At 44.9% G+C, this 16,831-nt stretch overlaps 1 protein-coding gene across 1 annotated transcript in view; it reads left to right on the top strand.

Moving 5' to 3' along the window:
- Nucleotides 1-506: 506 nt before the first annotated feature.
- Nucleotides 507-16,831, top strand: part of ace2 (angiotensin I converting enzyme 2) — a 102,000-nt gene continuing 85,675 nt past the window's right edge. Inside the window, 1 exon segment of the mRNA XM_052014428.1 lies at nt 507-698. Coding sequence (XP_051870388.1) covers nt 516-698 — 183 coding nt within the window. The 5' untranslated portion in view covers nt 507-515.

Genomic DNA, 16,831 nt, shown 5'->3' with positions numbered 1-16,831 from the left:
ACACATGAAGAGTTTAGTTTTGGGGTTAACGTTCGAGGTTTAACATTCTTGAATTCTAACATACTAACATTTTTACTTTTATTTTACGTATTATCATAAGTAGTGATTAATAAAATAGTTTTTAACACTGAATCATGCTCAGTGTGTTTCTTTTGTTGCTGGTTCGTGACATTATGTTTGATTTATGTTTTTCTTGTGAATGTTGTGTCTCTAATGCTGCGTGCCTGTGATGCTACTGCAAGTAAGTTTTTCATTGCACCTCTGCTTACATGTATTTGTGCACATGAACTCCACGTTGACTTTGAACTTTCAGAATCCTTTCAGATTATCCACAATTAGTTGTGCTAAAATCCATAAATAAGTTAACCACATCAAGTTTATCACATCAGCACTTGGCTACCGATTATTTTCCTGTGCCCTTTTTACTTGTTCAAAGGCCATTGTGATACGAGCTAATTAAGCAATAGTGCTTGGACAGATTAGGCTCAGTTAGGGATATTCGACCTGTGGAGAGGATGTTTCTTCAAGGGCTGTGTGTTCTGAGCCTTACCGCAGTTGTAGTCTCTCTGTCAACTGAGAAAGAAGCCAGGGAATTTCTGGAGAAATTTAGTGCAGATGCTGAGCAGCTGGTCTATCAATCTTCACTGGCATCATGGAACTACAATGTAAATATCACCGATGAAAATGCTGAAAAGATGGTGAGTACTCTGACAAGCATGGTCTTTAGGCTTTAGTCATGATTAACAGGTTGGGATGTCTACTTTAATCACTAATACTGGAGGGGCAGGTTTGGGAGGTTTCAATGAAGTTAAATGCCAAGGAACTTTGACACCTACATGCCTCATGCTACTTTTCTCCCTCTTTGATAAAGGCACCAAATCTTACTGGTCCATCAATAGTAGGTAAAGCAATGGTCCTCCTTCGTCTACAAAGAAACAGAGCAAATAAGGGTAGGAGTAAGTTATTCACTGCTTCAAGGCTGGGCTGTCATCCAATACAATTATGGCAGACATTCTAACTCATTACCATTTCGACAGCAGAGTGATGCAATGGTTGGTGCCGCTGCCTCCCAGCACCAGAGACCTAAGTTCAATCTTGACATTGGGTCCTGTTTGTGTGGAGTTTGTACATTCTCCTTATGACCGTGTGCGTTTCCTCTGGGTGCTCCAGTTTCCTCCCACATCCCAAAGATGTGCTGGTTGGTAGGTAAATTGGTAGCTGTAAATTGCCCCAAGTATAAGTGAGTGGCTAGAGGAATAAGGGGAGAGTGGATGGAGTTTCAAGAGGAAAAATGAGATTAGTGTAAATGGGCGCTCAGTGGGCAGTGGGAATATGGTGGATCAGAAGGCCTGTTTCTGTGCTGTATGACTCTACAACCACATTCCTGCTCTCTCTTTCTCTACTCCTTGATGCCTTTTGTGTTCAGATATTTATCTATGTCATTCCTAATTATTTTAATTTTTAAATTTTATTTACAGCGTGGTAACAGGCCCTTCCGGCCCAACGAGTCTGCGCCACCCATTTTAAACCCAAATTAACCTACCCGTACGTCTTTGCAATGTGGGAGGAAACCGGAGCACCGGGAGGAAACCCACGCAGACATGGGAGAACGTACAAGCTCCTTACAGACAGCGATGGGAATTGAATCCCGATTGCTGGCGCTGTAACAGCGTCGCGCTAACCACTACACTACCATGCCACCCACACAGCAACTTGCCTTCCACAGCCTTCTGCAGCTGAGAATTCCAAAGGTTCACCACCCTCTGAAAGAAGCAGTATTACATTTACATTGATATACATTGTGCAAAGCTGGGACCCAAGTGTTTATGTCTGTGGTATCCCACTAGTCACTGCCTGCCACCTGGAAGAGGAGCTTTTTATTCCTACCCTCTGTTTCCTATCTGTCATCCAATTCTCCATGCTAGTATAATTCCCCAATCCCACATGCTCTAGTTTTTCACACTAAACTCTTATGTGGGACTTTATCAAAGATATTTTGAAAATCCAAATGTACCACAACCTCTGGCTCTCCCTTATCTATTCTATAAGTCCCATCCACCAAAGGATTTTCAAACACCATTTCCCTTTCATAATCCACGTAGAATTTGTCTAATTCCATCCTCGGTGTCCTCTTATCACATCCTTTATAATAGAGTCCAATATTTTCCCAACTACTGATGTTAGCCTCACCAGTCTGCAGTTCCCTGCTTTCCCTCTCCCTCCCTTTTTAAATAATGGGGTTACATCTGCCACCCTCCTTTCTGCAGGAGTTGTTCCATAATCTATAGAACTGTGGAAGGTGACACCAATGCATCCAGTGTTTCCATGGTTACCTCCTTTAGTACTCTAGGATGCAGATTAACAGGCTCTGGAGATTTATCGGCTTTTAGTCACAGTAATTTCTTCAGCACTACTTTTTTTATGAACACTAATTATTCCTTTTATTATTCCTTTTCATTGGGTTCCTTCTTCCCTACCATTTCTGGGAAGTTATATGTGTTGTCTTCCATGAAAACAGAACAGTATTTGTTTAATTGTTCTTCCATTAATTTGTTCCCTATTAGAAATTCTCCCATTTCTGATTGTAAAGGACCTATATTTATCTTCACTAATCTTTCCTTTACAGATTGTGTTCATGTTCCTTGCAAACCTACCCTCAATACTCCAGCGTTGCTCTTTCGATCAAACTTTTGTTCCCTTTTTGCTTGATTATAAATTGTTCCCATTCCTCAGCCCTGTTACATTCTCTGACAACTTCATATTCCTTCTCTTTACAAATAATACTATCCTAAACTTCTTTAACTAACCACAGTTGAGTTACTTTTTCTTTTGTGTTTATGCTACAGAGAGGAATGTGTAACCATTGCAGTTCCTCTTCATTCCTTCCTGTGCTGTCATCACAGCAAGAAACAAGCCTCTTGTCCCACCGTGCCCATGCCAACCAATAAGTACCTCTCTTCTAATAGAGGTGATATCATCCTTCATTATTTTTGCCAGCTACAACGAGATCCCACCACCAGCCACATCTTCTCCTCCCCACCCCTTTCCGCCTTCCACAGGGACCACTCCCTATGTGACTCCCTGGTCTGCTCATCCCTTCCCACCTACCCCTTCCTAATCCCTGGCACTTCCCTCTGCAACTATAGGAGGTGCTACCCTTCTTCTTACACCTCCTTCTTCACCACCATCCAGGGACTTAAACAGCCCTTCCAGGTGAGGCAGAGATTAGCAGGCATCTCCTCCAACCCTGTCTGCTGCATTTAGTGCTCCCATTGTGGCCTCCTCTACATCAGCAAGACCATCCTCCTCCAGTCCTCCTGTTTCTGTCCCCTTTCCCATACGCTCCCATCCCCCCAATTTGCAGTGGACCTACACTCAGTCCCCAATGGGCATCCTGAGCTCCCAGTTACACGCCATTTCAACTTCCCTTCCCATTCCCACACTGACCTGTCCACTTTCAGCCTTCTCTGCTGCCAGGGTGGGGCCCAATGCAAACTAGAGGAACAAGACCTCATATTCCACCTGAATAGTCAATAGCCCAATGATGTGAGCATTGAATTTTACAAATTCAGGTAGCCCTCACCTCCAATGTACACACCCCTCCCCATCCCTCTCTCTCTCTTTCCTTCTAGTCCTCCTTTTGTCCTCCTACTTTTGTCCCCTTTTGCATACACTCCCTGTAGTATAAGAGTACATGGCTGTCACGTGACAGTAACAACACTGACCCCTCTGGTCGGAGGACAGCATTGCTAATCGGATCGGAAGTGACACCACTGTCAATCAAGGTTTGGCTCCACCCCACCCATCAGGTGTGGGCATTGGGATTAGCCTTGGAGAGCACCTTTGTTCCTGAACCTGCCTGACCATGGGCCTTGGTAAACACCTTTGTCCTTGTCCTCCAAGTCATTGGCCTGTCTAAATTACCTGGCCGGGCTCCACCCAGCTTTCCAGCACTATAAAGAGTGCTGCACATTCTTGGTCCTTCCTCTCTCGACTGCCCCAGGAATAGTGAGACAATGCTGCAGAGACCACTGGCAAGAGTGTGTACCACCATGTGGTTTGGGAGCATCTTAGTCAGATTCCAGGGAGTGTTAGAGCCAATACTTGTTTGGGTTAAGGTATTCAGGCATTGAAGTGTTTATCTCTTGATAAACTGTACCTTGTTTATTGTGTGTTTGTGTGTGTGTGTATCTCATCCTCATTGCAAATCCCCCCTCACGTTTACGGTCCCCTGTGTGTGTGTGTGTGCGTGTGCGTGTGTGAGTGTGCATCCGTTCCCATTCATTCTGTCCCCGCATCTGCCTTTGTGATTAGACTATTTTTAAAATCCAAAGCCTGTGTCCAGAGTCCTCCATCTTTAAGATTCCAAAAGAACCTTTTCACACAACTCTCCCCCCCCACCCCCATCACCCATTTGCAGCCCCTCTCCCTCAGGGTTCCATCCACCTACTACTGACACACTTCACCCACTGGATCCTCTCCTCCATCTGGTTCCATTTGCCCTTCACCTCCTCTCCCCTAATGGTTCCCATTATCACTTTCCTTACTCAACAGATTCCAGCCCTTTGTGTTCCTCCTTATATCCCTACAGCCACTGTCTCCATCTTCACCCTCCCCTCTCCCCACTTGCTCCATCTGCCGTTTTTTCTGTCTGCCTCCATCTATCATCCACCTGCATGTGTCTCCCAAACTTCGTCTCCTCCCCTCCCCTCCCTGGCTCTATCACCTCTGGCCCCTGTGTCACTTCTCCCCCTCTCCTCTTTATATTGGCCATCTCCCTTCTCCACTTTCAGTCCTGATACAGGGTCTTGACCTGAAACATCAACAATTCCTTTTCCCCCATAGATGCTGCTTGACCCACTGAGTTCCTCCAATGGATCGTTTGTTGCTCCTATCTATATTAATCTCATTACCAGCACTTGGTCTATAGCCTTCTGTGGCTTGGCAATCTAAATGCTCACACAGGTACATTTTAACCTCATGTTGTGAAGGTACCTGCCTCCACCTTCTCAAGCAGTGTGTTCCAGATCCCAATCACCCTCAAGGTCAAAAAAAATCCACATAATTTGTGGTGTTGTAGATAGCAAGGAGGATTGGGTCAGGCTACACCGTGATATTGATCAGCTGGAAAGCTATAATGTGACATAATATTAATTATGTGCCCTGAATAATGAAGGCCGGAGTCCCATATGCCTTCTTCACCACTTTATCCATCTGTTGCCACTTTCAGGATTCCAGGACTTGCACACTAGGATCTTTCTGTTCCTCAATACACCCTCGGGCTGTACCCTATTTAACCTTCCAAAATGCATCACATAGCACATTTGGATTAAATTCCATCTGCCATTACATAGATACATACAATAGTACAGCACAGGAACAGGCCTTTTGTCCCATCATGTCTGTCCTGACCATGATTCCAATCCAAACTAATCCTATCTTCCTGTATATGGTCTGTATCCCTCCATTCACTGTCTGTTCATGTACTTGTCAAAATGCCTCTTAAATGTTGCTGTCATATTTGCTTCCACCTTTGGGAGCGCAGTCCAGGCACCCACCACTCTCTGTGTAAAAAAAAAAGTGCCTCGTAAATCTCCTTTAAACTTTCCCCCTCTCACCTTAAAGTATCACCTTATATTCTCAAGTACTTGACATTTGGGAGAAAGAGTCTGACTGTCTACCCTATCTATGCCTCTCATAATTTTATATACTTCTATCAGGTCGTCCCTCAGCCTCCAACACTCCAGAGCAAACAGTCCAAGTTAATCCAGTCTCTCCTTATAGCTAATACTCTGCCCAGTGTACCAGCTCATCAATATCATTGTATAAATTAAAACTATCTTCTTCCTGATCAACAACACTACCAATTTTCATGTCAGTGGCACACTTACTAATAATCATATCTCCCACATTCATATCATCAGAAATCATTAAAATAGGTCCCAGGTCCCAGCACTGATCCTTGCAGTCACCACTGGTCACTGGCTTCCAGTCACAAAACAACCCTCCACCATCACCCTCTATTTCCTATTACCTTGAAATGCTTTATCTGACCTCTTGCAGTAACAGATCTCATGATAAAAATATGGTTTTGGAAGTCTGATGTCAGGAGTGCTGAGGATTTAGCCAGCCCACTGGAGCTGAGATTTGAAAATAAGGGTTCATCCACTTAAAGGCAATATTTTCTCAGTCTTTGGAACCCTCTTCCAATGGAAGGAAAGTCTTTGAATATTTTTAATGCTGAGGAAGGTAGATTTGTGATAAACCAGGGTTAGTGGGGTTGGAGGGAGTGCAGAGCAGCAACCAGTGGTTGGTGCTTTTCCAATTTTCCTTCTAGCTGCCCTCCTCTTGTCGGGCTCTTGGCTGGTTTGATTGTAACCTCAATTCGGCATTCCCTTTGGTGACCCTTCGCCCCCTCGCAATCTGCCTTTGTCTTAAAAATATTCAAAGACAGTGCTTCCACTGCCCTTTGAGGAAGAGAGCTCCAAACACCCACTGCCCTCTGAGAGAACAAAAACTTGCCTTATCTCTGCCTTAAATGAGGATCCCTTATTTTTAAACAGAGAGCTCTTGTTCTAGGTTCTCCCACAAGAGAAAACATCCTCTCCACTCCACCCTATCAAGCCGTTGGCACTGACATTCCCTGCAGCAGACAACAGGGAATTACCACAACTGGATTTGTCTCCTAGTTTGAAGATGATCACACTGGCAGGGTCCCTGAGGTCCTCAGCATGGTCTCCTCTGCCTTGTTGAGGGTGTTGAAGTCGTGAATTCGCAGCAGAATTACTTTTCCACCAGCTTTAGAGCTTTGACAGGGATTTTATCTGCTCCACAGGGATTGTTTTATTTTAACATTGGATGGCCTTTCCAATCTCTTGTGGTACCTTGGTAGCTGAGATCCTGGAGGTTGTCTGGTGTGGGATGGAGTGAAGGATACTGGCGTCAAGGACCATGTCGAGTCGCAATCCAGTCAGTGGGTGCTGACTACCTCTCTGTCTTTCACGAGATCTCCTCCATGTTGGTTCTACTTGCAGTGGGCTCTTGGGTGTTTGGGCCATAGATGGCCTTCACAATGTTGACAAATCTGCCCACATCTTTTGGTGACTTGCTGAACCTCTTCACATTTTCTGCTCACTGTCGGTTTTCTGTTGGACCTTGGCATTCAGCTGTTTGTAAGTTGTCAATTTTCCCTCGTGTTTTCCTAGTATATTTATGTGGTTATTTAGCATAACCACAATTATGTGGTTATTAACTCATCACTCTCATCAAACCCATCTCAATGTTTCCTGAGAGAGAATTCAAGAGTCTCCTCATGGTGTTGATTGTAGCAGACTTCAAGGCAAACAGGGCCCTGGTAAAATTTTAAACACTTTAACACTTTATTTACAGCACGGTAACAGGCCCTTCCGGCCTAACGAGTCCACATGCCCATTTAAACCCATGTTAACCTACCTGTACGTCTTTGGAATGTAGGGGGAAACCAGAGCACCCAGAGGAAACCCATGCAGACACAGGGAGAACGTACAAACCCCTTACAGAACAGCGACGGGAATTGAACCCTGATTGCTGGCGTTGTAATAGTGTCACGCTAACTGCTACGCCACCATGTTGCTCCATTGAAGTCAATGGACATCATTCAAGTGGTTGAGGTTATTCTTCACACAAAGGAAGATGGGTTGTGGTTGCTAAGGTCAATTATCCCATCCCAGAACATCACTGCAGGCGTTCCTCAGGGCAGTGTCCTGGGTCCAATCATCTTCATCTACATTATCAATGATCTTCCTTCCATCATAGGGTCAGAAGTGAGGACATTTGCTGATAATTCCACAATGTTCAATTCCATTTGCAACTTCTCAGCAAATGAAGCAGCCCATGCCTGCATGCAGCAAGACAACAGTTAGGCATGGGCTGATAAGTGGGGAGTAACATTCATGCTACAGAAGTACCTAACAATGACCATCTCCTACAGGATAGAATCTAATCACCTACATTTGATATGGATCAGTTACAGTTATGGGCAGAGAAATAGCAAATAGAGTTTAATCCAGACAACTGTGAGGTGTTGCACTTTGGGAGGTCAAATGTAAGGGGAAAGTATACAGTTAATGGCAGGACCCTTAAAAACATTGATGTACAGAGAGAACATGAGGTGCAAGTCCATAGCTCCCTGAAAGTGGCCATGCAAGTAGATAGGGTGGTGAAGAAGGCATAAAGCATGTTTACCTTCATAGGTCGGGGCATTGAGTATAAGGGTAAGGAAGTCATGTTGCACCTGCATAAAACTTTGGTTAGGCGGCACCTTGAGTATTATGTACAGTTCTGGTCACCTCACTATAGGAAGTATGTGAAGGCTTTGGAGCACAGAGGAAATTTACCAGGATGCTGCCTGGATTAGAAGTTATGTGCTACAAGGAAAAGTTGGACAAACTTGGATTGTTTTCTCTGGAGTGGTAGATGCTGAGGGGAGATCTGATAGAAGTGTATAAAATTATGAGAGGTGTAGACTGGGTCTACTGCCAGAATCTTTTTCCTTGAGTACTGGAACAGCCAGTCAGTAAGTGAGGGAATGGGCAGGAGAACTGATGTCAGGGAATGTAGTATTAGGCAGATTCCTAATAACAGATGTGATGGAAGAGAACATAGAACAGTACAGCATAATATAGGCCCTTCGGCCCACAATGTTGTGCTGACCTTCAAACCTCGCCTAAGATTATCTAACCCCTTCCTCCCACATATCCTTCTAGTTTAAATTCCTCCATATGCTTATAGAAACATAGAAAACCTACAGCACAATTCAGGCCCTTCAGCCCACAAAGCTATGCCGGACATGTCCCTACCTTAAAGATTACTAGGCTTACCCATAGCCCTCCATTTTTCTAAGCTCCATGTACCTATCCAAAAGTCTCTTAAAAGACCCGATCATATCCACCTCCATCACCGTTGCCAGCAGCTCATTCCACGCACTCACCACTCTTTGAGTAAAAAACTTACCCCTGACATCTCCTCTATACCTACTCCCCAGCACCTTAAACCTATGTCCTCTTGTGGCAACCATTTCAGCCCTGGGGAAAAGCATCTGACTATCCACCCGATCAATGCCTCTCATCATCTTATATACCTCTATCAAGATCCCCCCTCATCCTCTGTTGCTCCAAGGAGATAAGGCCGAGTTCTGTCAACCCGCTTTCATAAGGCATGCTCCACAATCCAGGCAGCATCCTTGTAAATCTCCTCTGCACCCTTTCTACGGCTTCCACTTACTTCCTGTAGTGAGGTGACCAGAACTGAGCACAGTACTCCAAGTGGGATCTGACCAGGGTCCTATATAGTTGCAACAATACCTCTCAGCTCCTAAATTCAATTCTATGATTGATGAAGGACAATACACCATATGCCTTCTTAACCACAGAGTCAACCTATGCAGCTGCTTTGAGCATCCTATGGACTCGGACCCCAAGATCCCTCTGATCCTCCACAATGCCAAGAGTCCTACCATTAATACTATACTCTGCCATCATATTTGACCTACCAAAATGAACCACTTCACACTTATCTGGGTTGAACTCCATCTGCCACTTCTCAGCCCAGTTTTGCATCCTATCTATGTCCTGCTGTAACCTCTGACAGCCCTCGACACTATCCACAACACCTCCAACCTTTGTGTCATCAGCAAACTTACTAACCCACCCCTCCACTTCCTCATCCAGGTCATTTATAAAAATCACAAAGAGTAAGGGTCCCAGAACAGATCCCTGAGGTACACCACTGGTCACTGACCTCAATGCAGAATATGACCCTTCAACAACCACTCTTTACCTTCTGCGGGCAAGCTAGCTCTAGATCCACAAAGCAATGTCCCCTTGGATCCCATGCCTCCTTACTTTCTCAATAAGCCTTGCATGGGGTACCTTATCAAATGCCTTGCTGAAATCCATATACACTACATCTACTGCTCTCCCTTCATCGATGTGTTTAGTCACATGCTCAAAAAATTCAATCAGGCTCGTAAGGTAGGACCTGCCCTTGACAAAGCCATGCTCACTATTCCTAATCATATTATACCTCTCCAAATGTTCATAAATCCTGCCTCTCAGGATCTTCTCCATCAATTTACCAACCAGTGAAGTAAGACTTACTGGTCTATAATTTCCTGGGCTATCTCTGCTCCCTTTCTTGAACAAGGGAGCAACATCTGCAACCCTCCAATCCTCCAGAACCTCTTCCGTCTCCATTGATGATGCAAAGATCATTGCCAGAGGCTCCACAGTCTCCTCCCTCGCCTCCCACAGTAGCCTGGGATACATCTCATCCTGTCCCAGCGACTTATCCAACTTGATGCTTTCCAAAAACTCCAGCACTTCCTCTTTCCTAATATCTACATGCCCAAGCTTTTCAGCCCTCCACACTACAATCACCAAGTGAATACTGATGTAAAGTATTTATAAGTACCTCTGCTGTTTCTTCCGGATCCATACATACTTTCCCACTGTTGCACTTGATTTGCACTGTTGCTATTCTTTCGCGTCTTATCCTCTTGCTCTTCACATACTTGTAGAATGCCTTGCGGTTTTCCTTAATCCTGCCTGCCAAGGCCTTCTCATGTCCCCTTCTGACTCTCTTAATTTCCTTCTTAAACTCTTTCCTTTTAGCCTTATACTCTTCCAGATCTCTAACATTACCTAGCTCTCTGAACCTTTTGTAAGCTTTTCTTTTCCTTTTGACCAGATTTATTACAGCCTTTCTGCATCCTATCGTAACCTCCTGTATCCTATCGTAACCTTCCTGTGTCATTGGAATATGCCTATGCAGAACTCCACACAAATATCCCCTGAACATTTGCCACATTTCTTCTGTACTTTTTCCTGAGAACATCTGTTCCCAATTTAAGCTTCCAATTTCCTGCCTGAGAGCCTCATAATTCCCCTTACTCCAATTAAACACTTTTCTAATCTGTCTGTTCCTCTCTCTCTCTCTCCAATGTTATTGTAAAGGAGATAGAATTATGATCACTATCTCCAAAATGCTCTCCCACTGAGATCTGACACCTGACCAGGTTCATTTCCCAATACCAAATCAAGCACAGCCTCTCCTCTTGTAGGCTTATCTATATATTGTGTCAAGAAACCTTCCTGAACACACTTAAACTCCACCCCATATAAACCCCTTGCTGTATGGAGATGCCAATCGATATTTGGGAAATTAAAATCTCCCATCACAAAAACTCTGTTATTATCACACCTTTCTATGATCTGTTTCCCTATCTGCTCCTCAATATCCCTGTTACTATTGGGCGGCCCATAAAAAACACCCAGTAAAACCCATGTTCAGGGGATATTTGTGTGGAGTTCTGCATAGGCATGTTCCAATGAGACAGGTAAGTTACAATAGGATACAGGAACTGTGGTGTACAAAGGCGGTACAAAGGCTGGGGAACTTCTTCACTCAAAGCGTGGTGGGAGTATGGAACAGTCTGCCATCTGATATAGTAAATGCGGGCTCACTCTTGAGTTTTAAGAATAAATTGGATAGATACATGGATAGGAGAGGTCTGGAGGGTTATGGACTAGGTGCAGGTAAATGGGACTAGCAGAATAACGTTTTGGCACAGAATAGAAGGGCCAAATGGCCTGTTTTCTGTGCTATGGTGTTCTATGGTTCTATGGTTCTAAAGTTATTGATCCCTTCCTGTTCCTAACCTCCACCCACAGAGACTTCATAGACAATCCCTCCATGGCCTCCACCTTTTCTGCAGCCGTCACATCTCTGATCAACAGTGCCACTCCCCCACCTCTTTTGCCTCCCTCCCTGTCCTTTCTGAAACATCTAAAACCTGGCACTTGAAGTAACCATTCCTGTCCCTGAGCCATCCAAGTCTCTGTAATGGCCATCATATCATAGCTCCAAGTACTTATCCAAGCTCTAAGCTCATCCGCCTTGTTCACAATACTCCTTGCTTTAAAATAGACACATCACAAACCATCAGCCTAAGCACGTCCCTTCTCTATCACCTGCCTATCCTCCCACTCGTACTGTCTACAAGCTTTCTCTATTTGAGAGCCAAATGCCTCTTCCCCAGTCTCTCCAGTTTGGATCCCACCCCCCAACAATTCGAGTTTAAACTCTCCCCAGTAGCCTTAGCAAACTTCCCTGCCAGGATATTGGTCCCCTTGGGATTCAAGTGCAACCTGTCCTCTTTGTACAGGTCATACCTGCCCCAATAGATGCCCCAATGATCCAGAAATCTAAATCCCTGCCCCTTACTCCAATCCCTCAGCCACACATTTAACCTCCACCTCATTCTATTCCTATACTCACTGTCGTGTGGCACAGGCAGTAATCCTGAAATTACAACCTTTGTGGTCCTGCTTCTCAACTTCCTTCCTAACTCCCTATAGTCTTTTCTCAGGACCTCATCCATTTTCTTACCTATGTCATTGGTACCAATATGTACCACGACCTCTGGCTGTTCTCCCTTCCTCTGCAGGATATCTTGGACACGATCTGAAACATCCCAGACCCTGGCACCTGGGAGGAAATTATCATCCGAGTTTCCTTCCTGCATCCACAGAATTGCCTGTCTGCCCCCCTAACTATAGAGTCCCCTATCACTACTGCCCTCCTCTCTCTTCCCCTATCCTTCTGAGCCACAGTGCCGGACTCTGTGCCAGAGACACTGCCACTGTTGCTTTCCCCAGGTAGGCTGTCTCCTCCAACAGTACTCAAGCAGGAGCACTTATTGTCAAGGGGTACAGTGACAGGGGTACTCTCTAGTACCTGACTCTTTCCCTTCTACCTCTTGTCTGTGACCCACGTGCCTGTCTCCCGTGGCCCCGGTGTGACCAGCTGCCTATAACTCCTTTCTATCACCTCCTCATTCTCTCTGACCATACGAAGGTCATCGAGCTGCATCTCCAGTTCCCTGAAGCGGTCCCTTAGGGGCTGCAGCTCAACACACCGGGTGCAATGTGGCCGTCCAGGAGGCTGGGAGACTCCAGGACCTCCCACATCTGACACCAAGCACAGAAAACCGCACTTGTACTACTTCCTTTCCTCAGTTATCACCTACCTCACCTTGTCCCATTACTGCCTAAAGTCCATTGAGCCAAAGCCCAATCACTCTGCTACCTCTCACTCAGCTGCCCGCTCCGACGCTGCACGCTGGATATGGTAGTCTTCTTTTTAAACTGTTCACGCACTACTGTCTGACATCACGAGCCTGCGCAGTCTATCTCCTCTATCCCCGAATCGTGAGAAGAAGAAAAAATACTTAGCTTTTCAGAAGTCCTCGGCCAATTCCGCCCACTCGCTTCTCTTAGAGAGGAACAGACAGATTAGAAAGGCATTTAATTGGAGTAAGGGGAATTATGAGGCTCTCAGGCAGGAAATTGGATGCTTAAATTGGGAACAGATGTTCTCAGGGAAAAGTACAGAAGAATGTGGCAAATGTTCAGGGGATATTTGTGCGGAGTTCTGCATAGGCATGTTCCAATGACACAGGAAAGTTATGATGGGATACAGGAACCATGGTGTACAAAGGCTGTAATAAATCTGGTCAAAAGGAAAAGAAAAGCTTACAAAAGGTTCAGAGAGCTAGGTGATGTTAAAGCTCTGGAAGAGTATAAGGCTAACAGGAAGGAGCTTAAGAAGGAAATTAGAGGAGCCAGAAGGGGACATGAGAAGGCCTTGGCAGGCAGGATTAAGGAAAACCCCAAGGCATTCTACAAGTATGTGAAGAGCAAGAGGATAAGATATGAAAGGATCTAACCCCTTCATCCCACATATCCCTCTATTTTAAATTCCTCCATATGCTTATCTAGTAATCTCTTGAATTTGACCGATGTACCTGTCTCCACCACTGCCCCAGGCAGTGCAGTCTATGCCCCAGCCACTCTCTGGGTAAAAAATCTTCCTCTGATATCTCCCTTGAACTTCCCACCCATTACTTTAGAGCCATGCCCTCTTGTATTGAGCATTGGTGCCCTGGGAAAGAGGCGCTGGCTGTCCCCTGTATCTATTCCTCTTAATATTTTGTACATGGATGGTTGAATGGATGAATGGTTTGAAGTGTTTGTACTTTAATGCTAGGAGTATTATGGGCAAGAGTGATGAACTTAGAGCATGAATCAGTACATGGAACTATGATGTTGTGGCCATTACAGAGACTTAGTTGAGGGAGGGAAAGGAATGGATGGTCGATGTACCAGGGTTTCAAAGTTTTAGGAAGAATAGAGAGAGGGGCAAAAAAGGGGGAGGAGTTGCAATACTAATTAGAGATAATATATCAGCTGCATTCCAGGGAGACAAAATGGAGTCTATATGGGTAGAACTCGGGAATAGTTCAATCACTCCCAATAGCCACAAGGACATTACCTCTCGCTGCCTTGGTGAAGCAGCCAGCATAATCAAAGACCCCCCCCCCCCACCCACCCGGGTCATTCTCTCTTCTCTCCTCTTCCATCAGGCAGAAGAGTCTGAGGGCACCTACCACCAGGCTTAAGGACAACTTCTATCCCACTGTGATAAAACTATTGAACGGTTCCCTTATAAGATGAGATGGACTCTGACGTCACGATCTACCTTGTTGTGGCCTTGCACCTTATTGTCTACCTGCACTGCACTTTAGAACATAGAGAACATAGAACAATTACAGCACAATTCAGGCCCTTTGGCCCACAAAGCTGTGCCAAACATGTCCCTACCCTAGAAATTACTAGGCTTACCCATAGCCTTCTATTTTACTCAGCTCCATATACCGATCTAACAGTCTCTTGAAAGACCCTATCGTATCAGCCTCCACCACCATTTCCGGCAGCCCATTCCATGCACTCACCACTCTCTGAGTAAAAAACTTACCCCTGAGATCTCCTCTATATCTACTCCCCAGCACCTTAAACCTATGTACTCTTGTGGCCACCAATTCAGCCCTGGGGAAAAGCCTCTGACTTTCTCTGTAGCTGTGACACTTCACTCTGTACTGTTATTGTTTTTACCTGTACTACCTCAATGCACTCTGTACTAACTCAACCTAACTGCACTGTGTAATGAATTGACCTGTACAATCAGTATGCAAGACAAGTTTTTAAACATAGAACATAGAATACTACAGCACAGTACAGGCCCTTCGGCCCACAATGTTGTGCTGACATTTTATCCTGCTCTAAGATCTATCTAACCCTTCCCTCCCACATAGCCCCCTATTTTTCTATCATTCATGTGTCTATCTAAGAGACACATCTAAGAGACACAGAGTTTCAGTGACAATAATAAACCAATACCAATACCACTGAGGAATAGATATGCAAACAGATTAGGGAAATGTGTAAAAATTACAGGGTTGTGGTCATGGGAGACCTCAGCTTCCCTAATATAAATTGGGACCTTTTTAGTGCAAGGGAGTTAGATGGGGCAGAATTTGTTAGGTGTATCCAGGAGGGGTTCTTAAATCAATATGTTGACAGTCCAACAAGGGGAGAGGCTTTTCTAGACCTGGTGTTGGGTAGTGAGCCTGGCCAGGTGACTCACCTATCAGTGGTGAGCAATTGGGGAACAGTGACCACAGCTCATTAACTTTCAGGATAGCTAGAGATAAGGACAGGTATGGGGCTAGCGGGAGGGTTTTAAATTGGAGCAGGGGTAATTATGAAGGCATAAGGCAGGAACTAGGTAGAGTGAACTGAGAACAGCTTTTTACTGGCAAGTCCACGTCGAACACGTGGAAAGTGTTTAAGGATCAAATACACAAAGTATGGGATAGGTATGTCCCGATAAGAAGGACATGAATGGCAAAATAAGGGAACCTTGGAAGAGCAGAGAGACCTTGGGGTGCAAGTCCATGGCTCATTGAAAGTGGCTACACAGGTAGATAGGCTGGTTAAGAAGGCTTATGGACTACTTGCTTTCATTAATCGAGGTATTCAGTATAGAAGTCAAGAAGTTATGATGAATCTCTATAGAATACTGGTTAGGCTGCATTTAGAGTATTGCGTGAAATTCTGGTCATCTCACTATAGGAAGGATGTTGAGGCTTTAGAGATAGTACAGAGGAGGTTTACTAGGATGCTGCCTGGATTAGAGGGCATTAGATTAGAGGTTTGTCCAGCCTCAGGAGAGGCTGGACAGACTTGGGCTCTTTTCTCTGGGGCATAGATAGGGTGGACAAGCAATATCTTTTTCCTATTATTGAGCAATCCAATACCAGAGGGCATGCATTTAAGGTGAGAGAGGGTAGATTCAAAAGAGACGTGAAGGGCATGTTTTTTACTCAGAGTGGTGGATACCTGGAATGCATTGCCTGATAGGGTGGTGGAGGTAAATTCATTCGGGGCTTTTAAGAGGGGCTTGGATGGGCACATGAATGAGAGGCAAATGGATGGATACGGGCATTCTGTAGGGAGGAGGGATTAGCTATGTCGGCACAACATTGTGGGCTGAAGGACCTGGTCTGTTCTATACTGTTCTATGTCCTATGTTCTAGATTTGTCAAATACAAGAGGACAAGCACTTAAAGTGAGTAGGGGAAAGTTTAAAGTAGATGTGCAGGGAAAGTTTTTTTACACAGAGAGTGGTGGGTGTCTGGAACGGGCTTCCAGGGGTGGTGGTGGAAGCAGATACAACAGTGGCATTTAAGAGGCTTTTAGACTGACACATGAATATACAGGGAATGGAGGGACATGGATCATGTGCAGGCAGATAAATTTAGACTAATTTGGCATCATGGTCAGCACAGATGTGGTGGGCTGATGGGCCTGTTCCTGTGCTCTACTGTTCTATGTTTGATAATATTCAAAAGCTGCACCCTCCATAATGAGCAGCACAATGGCTTCTCACGGCT

This window comes from Pristis pectinata, chromosome 4 (genome assembly GCF_009764475.1).
Source record: "Pristis pectinata isolate sPriPec2 chromosome 4, sPriPec2.1.pri, whole genome shotgun sequence".
NCBI lineage: Eukaryota > Metazoa > Chordata > Chondrichthyes > Rhinopristiformes > Pristidae > Pristis > Pristis pectinata.
The sequence above is the reverse complement of the archived record's forward strand: the minus strand, read 5'-3'. Positions and strand labels throughout refer to the sequence as shown.